A 12755-nucleotide genomic window follows, 5' to 3' on the forward strand; every position below is an offset into this window, starting at 1 on the left:
GGATGAATACCCTTGATGGAACACTCCTGACTAGCTGACATGTAGATGATTATTGTGCCGGAGCAGTTGTAGTACCTGCGGATGTTCTAGTCGTAGTGCCAGAAACAAAACTGGAATCGATAATAATATGTATCACCAGAGCAAGTATGTGTTTCACTTCAGATTGAACTTCAGTCAATTTCCTACTGACAAGAAAAAAAGTCTCAAGTTTGGAAATGATAGAATTCATAGTGGATGATGAACATGGTATTCCAGTATTAGAACCAGAGAAAGAGTTATTACTTAAAATTTTAGCTTCCTCTATGCTTTCACTTTCTATTTCACAAAAGGAATGCTCCGAGGTCGAGACTAACTTCTCAAGATCTGTGCCTGCAGATAGATTAGAGCCAATTATGTTATTGTAAATTATGTTAGTCGACCCCATTGAGTTCCGTTGTAGATTTAACTTAAAGTAAGAAGCAAACCATTATTGTCGATTGAAGGAGAGCTGTGAGGTGTACTTTCAACAGGTTTGCTGTTATTTCCATTATGAAAAGGACCATCTGTTGCAGGTTTCCCCCAAGATTGCCACCGTCCAAGAAACTGCACCCTTGTTGTTAAGATAGCCAGTAATTTTTAGGTGGGAAGATGTCGAAGGTCCAGTTGTATCCTTTTTGCTTTTCTTTGTCCGAGGTATGATATTAATAACCTGAGTGCCTTCGAGGGACTGCGGGCACGTTTCACCAAACGAGAGTCGGTACTGCAAATGCCATACCTATGCTGCAAATTACTTTTCATGCAGGCACCGAGGAGATGTGAACAGATTACCAGGTGGCTTGTCAATATTAGCTGCATGGAGCAAGCCCTCAACCGTATGCGTGTAGGTGGGAAATGCAAATGTAGGCCCTCAATAGCGACCTCTGCCGTTGCATACAGATCCACACCCACCAAAGCAAACACGATTCGGCTCACCTCTCAAAATACACAACAGGGCCGACAAGCTATCAGTCCAGTCCAGTCCAGTCAAGTAACGTGTTGCTTTACTCTACTTTAAGAGTTGCTGGGAGTTGGAACTTGAGCCTTACTAGCCCTTACTAGTAATGCCTTACCTTTGGGTGGCCTCAAGGGGCCCCTCAAGTGGACTGCTGCCAAACACACACCTAGCCCCCTGCTACAATGGACAAATGCCTCCAAGTCACCTCACCATGTCAAGGCAACCAATCCAGGCATGAAAGTCTCTGTACACCGCCGCCTTCTGTCCAGTCACCAGCAAGGTTTCCAAGTCACAATGCTGCCATTTAGCAATTTAGCTGCTGTCCAGTCGGCAGGCAGATCGTCATGCAGGCGAAACAGCGGCGCGGCACAGCACAGATCGCAGACTGACAGCTGAGGAGAAAACTGAGAAAGGAACCCAGCATTGGGACATGTCAAGCGGCACCTCTCTGTGCACTCTCAATCAATCATCAGTGAGGCCACTTCTGATGCATTTGCTCCTTTGTAGTTTGAGGACTCCAATTAGAACAATAATAGATTCTAGGTAGCTACTCTATCCCAGACACCCATGGTCAACAACTGAGTCTATGTAAAATAACTTTGCAGCTGCAAGCAACGAATTCAATTAAGCATAGAAAACTTTCTTAACAATGGCAGCATGAAACAATTGCAGCATGAATTTGGCCTTCATCAGTGTGCTTTGATACAATTTTGGTAGTGAAAGCGAGCCTATAAATAATTCTGCTTCTGCACAAGTTTCAAACGTGTGAAGAAATTAATCATTTTGTGCAACTCTTTCTGCTTGAATACATATTATCCAAAATGGTTGCCATTTCTTGAGCCAGTCGAGGCCTAGTTTCTCAAAACACACATTCCATTACTCCATTACTTTGACTTGCATTTACATTCCCATCTACATTCTGAATGTACATGTATGTGCATTTTGTCTCCACAGTGTCATAATACACTTAGTAGCATACCTCATTTTACTTTCTTCAAATGCTTCTTAATAATTGCAATATGGCTAAAGGACCTCAGTCGACCTCATTGTAACAGGTAATTTATAATAGTTCTTTGGCGGCTTAAAATACTTGTTGTAATGTGTTGATTTTCTCTGTTTAAGCCTAGTTTACTGAACCAGCTTAGGATAGAAAATGAGAATCTGCTGCTATCGATTCTGGTGAGTATTAACATATAAATACTTTATAGTAGTCAGGCATTGTATAAAGTATCATCATTGTCTTGTAAAGTTGAAAGTAGTGGTTAAGAGAGCTTTGGGTTTGAAGGTCATTAAAGCACTACTCATTCTAGCCTATTCCTCAGTAACATTTGGGGATTTCATTCACTTGAACCAAAGCCACTGTTCATGTGCCAGGTAATATTATTTATGGATTGGATTGGTAAGCTGTTGTTGTTTCACATCCCTGGAGACAATGGGTGGGCCTGAGGATACTCAAGACATGTTCGCAGTCCTCCCAAGTGGCACCCCGGGACAACAAAGCAATGGGCGAGCCACTGTGTACCCACATGAGATGTCATGCAGATCATTGAATCTGAGATATTTTTTTTAAAATGCTGAAAATCAAAGGGGTTGTCAGCTAAGCTTTGGGGGGTTGTCAGCTAAACTTTTGGGGTTAGCTTCAACTGTATTCTACTATGTTGATGATCGAGAGGGAAGTAATGTGTAGCTATTCAGGAAACGTGTTAATGTAAGGCCATATTTTACTTTCAAATCATACACTAAGCCTTAGTATGATATAACTAATCTTACCCCCTCATTCATACAGTCCCACCCCACAATTCTGGACAAGGGGCAGCCCATTTTATGAAAACTCAAATGTATTTTTAAAGAAAATTATAGTGACATCCAAACAAAGGTGATCTCCAGCTTTATTCCCGAGAAGTCACCACAATGTGATATACTCATTAACAATTGGTCAGCAAAACGAAATTGTATCTGCCTGCATGAATCTCACTAGTCCTCATGCATAAGCATTCATTTGCATAATTATTTTTCTATAAACATTAAGCTCTAAAGAATACTAGGCATTCTAAATACACTTCTCTTGCTAGTCCATAAATGTCTCTCAAAGTCTTTAACTGTGCGAAAGCAATTGCACAGAATATGCAGTTACATTAGCAAATGCATAAAAATGCAGTTTTTATCTTTCTCAGTGACAGCCACCATTTCCAATGTCAGTTTACTGTTAATATCATAACTGTGGTGCAGGGGCTTCGGAACATGTGTATGCAATTTTTTCTGAACACGTTTGTGCAACATTGTCTGAACATGTGTGTGAAACTTTCAATCTACTTCTTTTCATTTTCCTTCGTAGCTGCTGGTTTTGGACTGGAGATGTAGTATTCTCTGGTGAAAGGTACCATGTTAAAGCACCCTTGCCCTTTGACATTACACATACCCGTGCATTTCAGGGTAAATGATTGCATGCATTTTCTGTGGATAGAATGAATTCTCTGAGCTACATTCTGTTGCAGATGTATTTAATTAATGGCTAGGCTTCCACTGGCAGCAATTATAATATGATATTCTGTTGGATGATAAGATTTCACAACTTTTTGACTCAACTACTGACTATGCCAGCAGAACACAAGGATTCCATTTTAAATGGTGATTTATTTTGCAGAACAAAATTACATTTAAATTGCACCAAATTATGTCACCTTTACACCAACACACATTTCAAAATGCATTTCGCTATGTTGGAAAAACAATCTCAGTTGTACTTTCAAATATAGAACATTGTGCCCTTTTACCTTACACACTGCTCCTATGTCCCTGTTAAAACTAGCATCCACTTTTGCTCCCAGAACCCTTGATTCTGAGAATCATCATAGTCAGCACTGCTGTCATGATGCCTAACCCCGGGGAACGAGACCAGGTCCAGCAACCCCGGAAGCAGGCATCAAGTTGTTTTGAGCAAGCCCAAAAGCCCCTGTTAGGGGCTGTTTGGGTGCGGTTCTGGCGCCTATGGCGCCAGGCTCAGATGGAGAGTCAGACCTGGCGCCAAAGGCGCCAGGCTCATAGTGTAAAACTTACCTGATGCAGACCATGCTGCAGAGCTCCAAGCCAAATGAGGCTTAGAACTGACTATTTTACCTATAGACTATTTTTTACTCGGGTGGGGCTGGGGAAGAATACTCACCTGGGACTACTTTGGAGGCTATTTAAACCACACCCGAAGAGCAGCACACGCTTCGCGTTATTCGGCATCCAGCAGCGTAACGCTCACCGTGTCTGCAAGCCTGCATCCAGTCTTCTGCCACGCCTGCCTCGAGTCTGCAGCTCCTAGAAAAAGGGAGGAACAGAAGGAAAAAGGTTAGAATAAGAGCAAACCTTCGATCCTTACCTGGATTCCGGATCCACCACACCTTCGAGCTGGAAGAAAGAAGCATTTACGCACGCCGCGTTGCCTGCTGCAGAGCCGCGCTGAACTCACCGGCCCTCACAGCATCCTCACGATCAGCCGCATCCTTCTGCACGTTCCGCCGCATTCTGGCACCTAAGGACAACACAAGAACAGCAAAGGTGAGCCAAGGAAATAAACAGAGGCAATAGTAACTACCCCCATAGACTTACCTGATTACCGCCGGGGGTACTATTCCTCTTCACGGGTTGGCACAGTCTCCATTGCATCCTCGCCGCACCCCGGCCCCTAAGTGGAACAAAAGGATGACAAGGTGAGACAACGGGACAAATAAGGGGAACTCTTCTCACCGCAATAGACTTACCTAATTTTACCGCCGGAGGCATAATTCCTCGAACTTCATATTTTCTCGCCACACCGGAATAAGGGAACAAGCAGCTTACATTCTGGCCTTATTTTATTGAACTGTGTAGGATAAGCCAAATCCTTACCTAACTTCGTCAGCTACCACGAGGAACTCTTCACTGGGGTCAAGCTGCAAACTGCAGGGAATCGGACATGAGTGAAAGTCAGACATATGAACTCTTACGAACTACATATTTTTCAAAGTCATTATTGTTCTGGAACTCACCGATTCCTTCGAGCCAGTGAAGCAACTGGTTATCGACGCGCCCCTGCGCTCAATGCAGGATGGAGAGCTCATCTTTTCAAACCATCAGAAGGATATTCCTACGGGCCAAGCAAACGAAGCTAGGTGGGCCAGTCCAGTCCGTCATCTCGGCCCTAAGCGTCACATTGGTGGAGACCGCAACTGTCCAGTTCAGATCGATGCCTCTGTGGGAGCCAGGTGAGCGTAACAGAACGTGAAGACTACCCACAAATTCCCACCTGGGCGTTATCGATACCTCAGAGACTGATCAATTGGCCCAATTACTAGGGGAACTGAAGGCTGAAGTGCATTTGGCCTGTCAAGAAACTAATGCTCTTAGGAGAGAACTGATTTTGTCAAAGGAGCGAACTGATGACCTTGCTAGGCAGCTATTGCAAAGCCAGGCTGGACAAGCACCTCGACATGGTTCCGGGGATAACCCAGCTCCTGTGTTATCGAGTAACCCTGTGCAAATAAACCTACCAGGAAATATTCTATTAGCTCCACCCGAACGCTTTGCCGGAGATCCCAAAAGGTTTGCCGTGTTTATGAACCAATGCCGCCTGCACTTTTTATGCAGACCTGGAGCCTTCCCAAACGACCAAGCCAAGGTAGCCTTTGTATTGTCATATCTCAGCGGCAGTGCAGCTGATTGGTCAATTCCAATTGTCACTCAGGATGACCCAATTCTTCTGGATTTTCAGGGCTTTCAAACTAGCATGGAAAGACTATTTGCCCGCCACTCCCAAGGACAGGCCCTGGATAACGAACTTTTGTCCCTGCAACAGGGTAACCAGGACCTTCTATCCTACATCGCAACCTTTAATAGGTTGATAGTGGAAACTGGATGGCCTGAGGAAAAACAAATCACGCTATTTCATCGAGGGCTTCGAGGAGAACTCAAGGATGTCTTGGCTCAAGTCGTGAACCCACCTCAAGACTGCGCTGAATATATAGACTTAGTGGTCCAGTTAGATCACGGACTTCAGAACAGAAAGGCTGATCGAGCCAAGTTTGAGAATCGGGTATTGGTCAAAACTCACGCTAACCCCAAAGGAGCAGATGCTTCAGAACCCATGCAAATCGGAGGGGTTAAAGGACCCTTAACCCAGAAGGAAAGAGAAAGGAGATGACAAATGCAATTGTGTCTATATTGTGAAACTTCTGGGCATTTTCTACGGGATTGCCCTGTAAAACCACCCAAGAAGGTGGTAGGAGCTGCTGATAAAAGCCATATGGAGTCAGACTCGGGAAACGACCACGCCCGACAAGCATAGAGGTCCGCTTGCCGAGCTTGAAGAAGGATACTCAGACCTCGCATTTCATCATACCAATGGCCCTCGTAGATCCAGGGCAGCCATCGCGTATGCACGCAGTAAGGGCATACATTGATAGCGGGGCCATAGGAAACTATGTGGACTATGAATTGGCTTCCAGGATGAATCTACCTCTCTGCCGAAAAACCACCTCAGATGTCATCACCACAGTCGATGGAACTGAAATTGTCTCTGGGCCTGTAACTCATTCCAACGCAGAGATGACACTATTGGCTCAGGATGGGCATCGAGAGACTATTGTGTTTGATCTAATCAAAGCCCCACAGTTCCAAATAATACTGGGGATACCTTGGTTGGAAACACATAATCCTTGTATTGATTGGCGAGAGAAGAGAATAACCTTCCCGGATTGTGTACAAACCTGTAACCCACAGAAAAATCAAAACATAGGCCTGGCCACAGTAACCACAGCAGTCATGCAACTACCTCCAGAATACCAAGAATTCCAGGATGTCTTCCAAAAGGAACACGCAAACACCTTACCTCCTCACAGATCGTACGATTGTTAAATCGATCTCATACCCGGTGCACAACCCCCTTGTAGCAGGATCTATGCCCTTACGGAACCTGAGAACCTTCACCTACGACAATATTTAGACCAGTACCATGCCAATGGCTTTATTCGCCCATCCAAGTCCCCTGCATCTTCAGCTTTGTTCTCCATGCCCAAAAAGGAAGGTGACCTCAGAATGTGCATAGACTACCGCGCATTGAACCAGATAACTGTTAAGAACCGATACCCATTGCCTCTGATCCCTGAACTATTAGACCAAGTGAAGGACGCCTCTACATACACCAAGTTAGATCTACGGGGGGCATACCATCTGGTACGTGTAAAAGAGGGCGACAAATGGAAGACTGCTTTCCGCACTAAGTATGGGTTATTCGAGTACCAGGTGATGCCTTTCGGGTTGTGCAATGCACCAGCAGCCTTCCAATACTTCATGAACGATGTCCTTCGTGAACTCATTGACGTTTGTGTTGTCGTGTATATCGATGATATTCTAGTATACTCCTCTTCAGAATCTGACCATGTGAAGCACGTCCGAGCAGTCCTTGGAGAATTTGCGCCAGCACAAACTATACGCAAAACGAGAAAAATGCATTTTTCATGCCACCGAAGTTGAATTCCTTGGGTTTATCCTGACCCCAAAGGGAGTCCGAATGGACTCACGAAAGGTGGACGCAATCCTTAAGTGGCCATCACCAAGTTCAGTTAAGGGAGTACAAAGCATGCTCGGCTTTGCCAATTTCTACCGCAGATTCATCCCAGATTTTTCACATGTCGTACATCCCATCACAGCACTCTTGCGAAAAAATAAATGCTTTAGATGGACTGAAGAAGCTGAAAAGGCCTTCCAAGAGCTGAAATCGAAATTCACGTCTGCACCTGTGTTAAAGCACCCATGCCCTGAACTTCCATACATAGTGGAAACTGATGCATCCAGTCTAGCCATGGGAGCTGGCCTGTCTCAAAAGGACCCTGAAACTGGCCAGCTTCACCCAGTAGCATTTTGGTCCAGAAAGTTCTCGGCACCCGAGTTAAACTATGCGGTTACCGACAAGGAGTTATTAGCCATTAAATCCGCCTTCAAGGCTTGGCGGCATTATCTTCTCGGTGCCAGGCATACCATTACTGTGATCACCGATCACCGGAACTTACAGTATTTAAAAACAGCCAAGGCCCAATCGTCACGTCAACTCCGATGGGCATTGTTCTTTGCCGAGTTTGATTTCTTGATAACCTATCGACCAGGTTGTAAGAATGGTAAAGCAGACGCCTTATACCGAATAGGGATGGGAGAGGCAGAAGTGAACCCAGAACCAGTACCTATAATTTCCGAACAAAGGATCCTTGGCATGACTACTCTACAGACACTAGAGGACATTCAGGTAAAGATCCAGCAACTCTTTGATCCTACAGCCCTACAGGACTGGGTAAAGAAAGGCCCGGACTACTCAGTCACCAATGATCTGCCTTATTACCAAGGGCGACTGTTTCTGCCACACAAGGAACTACAAGAGCAAGTCATTTCCCGTTATCATGATACCCTAATGGAGGGGCACCCAGGTATTGCAAAAACTGAAGCTAAGATTAAAAGACAATTCTGGTGGCCCACCTGGCGAAAGGATATTAAATCATTTGTGATGTCTTGTGGCATTTGCGCCCAAAACAAAAGTCAAAAGAAAAAAACCAGCTGGACTCTTACAACCTTTAGACATTCCGCCTACACCATGGCACACCTTATTGTTATACTTTATTACTGATCTACCTCCCTGTAATGGGTTTAACACCATTCTAGTTATTGTGGATCTTTTTTCCAAGATGGCCCACTTTATTCCTTTAAAAGGACTACCTTCAGCCTTAATCCTGGCCAAAGAATTCCTCGAAAACATTGTTCGCTTACATGGATTTCCGTCCGTGTTGGTCTCTGACCGGGGCAGTCAATTTGTTTCACATTTTTGGAAGAAATGTTGTCAATTGGTGCAAGTCGACGTGAGATTATCGACCAGTCACCACCCACAGACCGATGGTCAAACAGAGAGGACCAACCAGACTCTTGAACAATACCTGCCTTGTATGTTACATCAAACTGAGAGTAATTGGAAGGACATTCTTTGGATCTCCGAATATGCATACAATAATTCAGTACATTCTGGAACTGGACAAAGTCCCTTTTATACCCTATATGGGCACCACCCTCAAACCTCAGACCTTGACTCACCCCAACACTTAGAAATGCCCACAGTGGACCATCTACACGCTACGATTACACAAGCCTTTAAGGAGGCAACTGCACATTTGAAACAGGCGAAGGAGAAATATAAGAAAGATGCTGATCGGCATATAAGTGATACTCCACAGTACCAGATAGGGGACCAAGTATGGTTGGCCGCAAAACACATACCTCTCAAGGAAACGCAGACCTTTAACCCTAGATATTTGGGACCTTACTCTATTTAGGCCATTGTCAACCCGGTGGCCGTCAAGTTGGACTTACCTGCTAATATGCAAATTCATCCCGTCTTTCATGTGTCACTTTTGAAGCCAGTGCAACCAGGGACAAGACTAACCAAGCCACCAGACCCCGTCCTTATAGACGGGGAACCCGAATTTGAAGTTAAGAATATTCTGGACTCCAAGATGGTGAAGTCAAAACTTTTTTATTTAATCGACTGGAAAGGGTACGGACCACAGGAAAGGTCTTGGGAACCCAGTGACCACGTGCATGCACCTCGGCGCCAAGCTCATAGAGTAAAACTTACCTGTTGCAGACCATGCTGCAAGCTTACCTGGTGCAGGCCATGCTGCAGAGCTCCAAGCCAAATGAGGCTTGGAAGGGACTATTTTACCTAGGGACTATTTTTTACTTGGGTGGGGCTGGGGAAGAATACTCACCTGGGACTACTTTGGAGGCTATTTAAACCACACCCGAAGAGCAGCACACACTTCGCGTTATTCTGCATCCAGCAGCGTAACGCTCACCGTGTCTGCAAGCCTGCATCCAGTCTTCTGCCGTGCCCGCCTCGAGTCTGCAGCTCCTAGAAAAAGGGAGGAACAGAAGGAGAAAGGTTAGAATAAGAGCAAACCTTCGATCCTTACCTGGATTCCGGATCCACCGCACCTTCGAGCTGGAAGAAAGAAGCATTTACGCACGCCACCTCGCCTGCTGCAGAGCCGCGCTGAACTCACCAGCCCTCGCAGCATCCTCACGATCCACCGCATCCTTCTGCACGTTCCACCGCATTCTGGCACCTAAGGGGTACACAAGAACAGCAATGGTGAGCCAAGGAAATAAACAGAGGCAATAGTAACTACCCCCATAGACTTACCTGATTACCGCCCGGGGTACTATTCCTCTTCACAGGTCGGCGCAGTCTCCATTGCATCCTCGCCGCACCCCGGCCCTTAAAGGGAACAAAAGGACGACAAGATGAGGCAACGGGACAAATAAGGGGAACTCTTCTCACCGTAATAGACTTACCTAATTTTACCGCCGGAGGCATAATTCCTCGAACTTCATATTTTCTCGCCACACCTGAATAAGGGAACAAGCAGCTTACATTCTGGCCTTATTTTCTTGAACTGTGTAGGATAAGCCAAATCCTTACCTGAACTTCGTTAGCTACCACGAGGAACTCTTCACTGGGGTCAAGCTACAAACTGCAGGGAATCGGGCAAGAGTGAAAGTCAGACATGTGAACTCGTACGAACTACATATTTTTTGAAGTCATTATTGTTCTGGAACTCACCGATTCCTTCGAGCCAGTGAAGCAACTGGTTATTGACGCGCCTCTGCGCTCAATGCAGGATGGAGAGCTCATCTTTTCAAACCATCAGAACGATATTCCTACGGGCCAAGCAAACGAAGCTAGGTAGGCCAGTCCAGTCCGTCATCTCGGCCCTACGCGTCACATTGGTGGAGACCGCAGCTGTCCAGTTCAGATCGACGCCTCTGTGGGAGCCAGGTGAGCGTAACAATTGCAAGAGCTCTCTAGATATAAATCGAGCTCAGTACTTATGCTGTAAATGGGGATTCTTATTTTTGGAAAGATGTCTCAGCAATCCCAGTTAGAATTCCTCCAACAGGAGGGTTTCTTATAGCTGCTGTGGCCAGGCTGATATGGATTGGTCATCTCCTTCTGAATATGGACATTCTTCTGCAGCCTCTATGGAAAAGCAGCAAATAGTGGCATTCTCCCCCAGCCAGCCATCTCTGTCCAGTAATATCCAGAATAATGATGGTCATTTCCTGTCTCTCTCTATGCAAGGTATTTCATAGTCAAGATCCTCCCCTAATCTTGTGTCTTAAAAGGAGGGTATCTTCCCTCTCAGTCATGTGAATGTATAAATGTGGGGGGAAAACTCACTCCTAATCTCATGGAGGCATTTTGTTTATGTGATATAACTTTTATTGTGACTGATAAGTTTAATAAAATAAATATAATTACAATCTACACATCAAGATGGACGCGTTGTGACATTACATGACTCAGGGATATATGTTTATAGAGATAATTGTTCATATTTTTTTAAAGTTATCATACTTGGTCACTATTCGAATTTGATGTTGGCTGAAAGATACTTTTTTATCTATAATGTGCAATTGTTTTTAAGTTCCAAACATTCTCTACTATAAAGTTATGGGGCTCTAGGTTATTTTGCAAAATATGCAACTGGTTGCTGAATCTGACCTAAAATGTATCCAGGTAAATGCCACTTTTGTCCAACAGATGTAACTGCTGTTACATTGCCAACATGCTCTTTTTCATAACACTGATTAATGTAATTGTCTCTTGATTTCATGTTGAACAAACATCTCATGACCGCAGCCTGGAAAACTAGTTTGAACACTATTAAGAAGTTGATTCTTACTGCAGACAAAGTAGCGCCTTGAAATCTGGGTCTTATGACACATTCCTTTGTTGGGGGCTAACTACTCCAAGTCAGACCCAGTTTGTATGTAATCAACATAGTTTCAAACTTAAGAGAATTAATTTACTGTTGTAAATAAAGAAGCACATTTTAAAATTACAGATGCATTTTCTCTAAACATGGCTTCAGAAATATAGTGTGTTGCTGAGAAATCAAGTTCTTTTTAAGCTTCAGAGCTGCAAAATAAGTGTTCTGGAATCAAGGCTAAGTACTGTTGCTAGTAATTATGCTCCCAAATGCTTGGGCCTTAGCATTTGTACGTGTTGCAACGCTCCAATTTCAAGAGGGATGGGGAAGAATACTCACCTGGGACTAATTTGGAGGCTATTTAAACCACACCCAAAGAGCAGCACACGCTTCGCATTATTCTGCATCCAGCAGTGTAACGCTCACCGTGTCTGCTAGCCAGCATCCAGTCTTCTGCCGCGTCCGCCTCAAGTCTGCAGTTCCTAGAAAAAGGGAGGAACAGAAGGAGAAAGGTTATAATAAGAGCAAACCTTTGATCCTTAACTGGATTCCGGATCCACCGCACCTTCGAGCTGGAAGAAAGAAGCATTTACGCGTGCCGCCTCGCCTGCTGCAGAGCCGCGCTGAACTCACCGGCCCTCGCAGCATCCTCACGATCCACCGCATGCTTCTGCACGTTCCTCCGCATTCTGGCACCTAAGGGGAACACAAGAACAGCAATGGTGAGCCAAGGAAATAAACAGAGGCAATAGTAACTACCCCCATCGACTTACCTGATTACCGCCGGGGGTACTATTCCTCTTCACAGGTCGCCGCAGTCTCCATTGCATCCTCATCGCCCCTCGGCCACTAAGGGGAACAAAAGGACGACAAGGTGAGACAACGGGAAAAAAAGGGGAACTCTTCTCACTGCAATAGATGTACCTAATTTTACCGCCGGAGGCATAATTCCTCGAACTTCATATTTTCTCGCCACACCTGAATAAGGGAACAAGCAGCTTACATCT

At 44.9% G+C, this 12755-nt stretch overlaps 1 protein-coding gene across 8 annotated transcripts in view; it reads left to right on the top strand.

The window, feature by feature from the left end:
• LOC138565957 (uncharacterized) overlaps window positions 1-12755 on the top strand; it is a 1066445-nt gene that overhangs the window by 287845 nt on the left and 765845 nt on the right. For all 8 annotated transcript variants that reach the window (XR_011301733.1, XR_011301735.1, XR_011301734.1 and 5 more), the window contains exon 4: window positions 2096-2152. Coding sequence is in view for 4 of the 8 variants with exons in the window: in XM_069643053.1 (XP_069499154.1) it covers window positions 2096-2152 (57 nt within the window). In the remaining 4 variants the exon portion in view is untranslated. The remainder of the gene's footprint in view (window positions 1-2095; window positions 2153-12755) is intronic.

This window comes from Ambystoma mexicanum, chromosome 2p, assembly GCF_040938575.1.
Source record: "Ambystoma mexicanum isolate Mex_15411 chromosome 2p, UKY_AmexF1_1, whole genome shotgun sequence".
Classification (NCBI taxonomy): Eukaryota; Metazoa; Chordata; class Amphibia; order Caudata; family Ambystomatidae; genus Ambystoma; species Ambystoma mexicanum.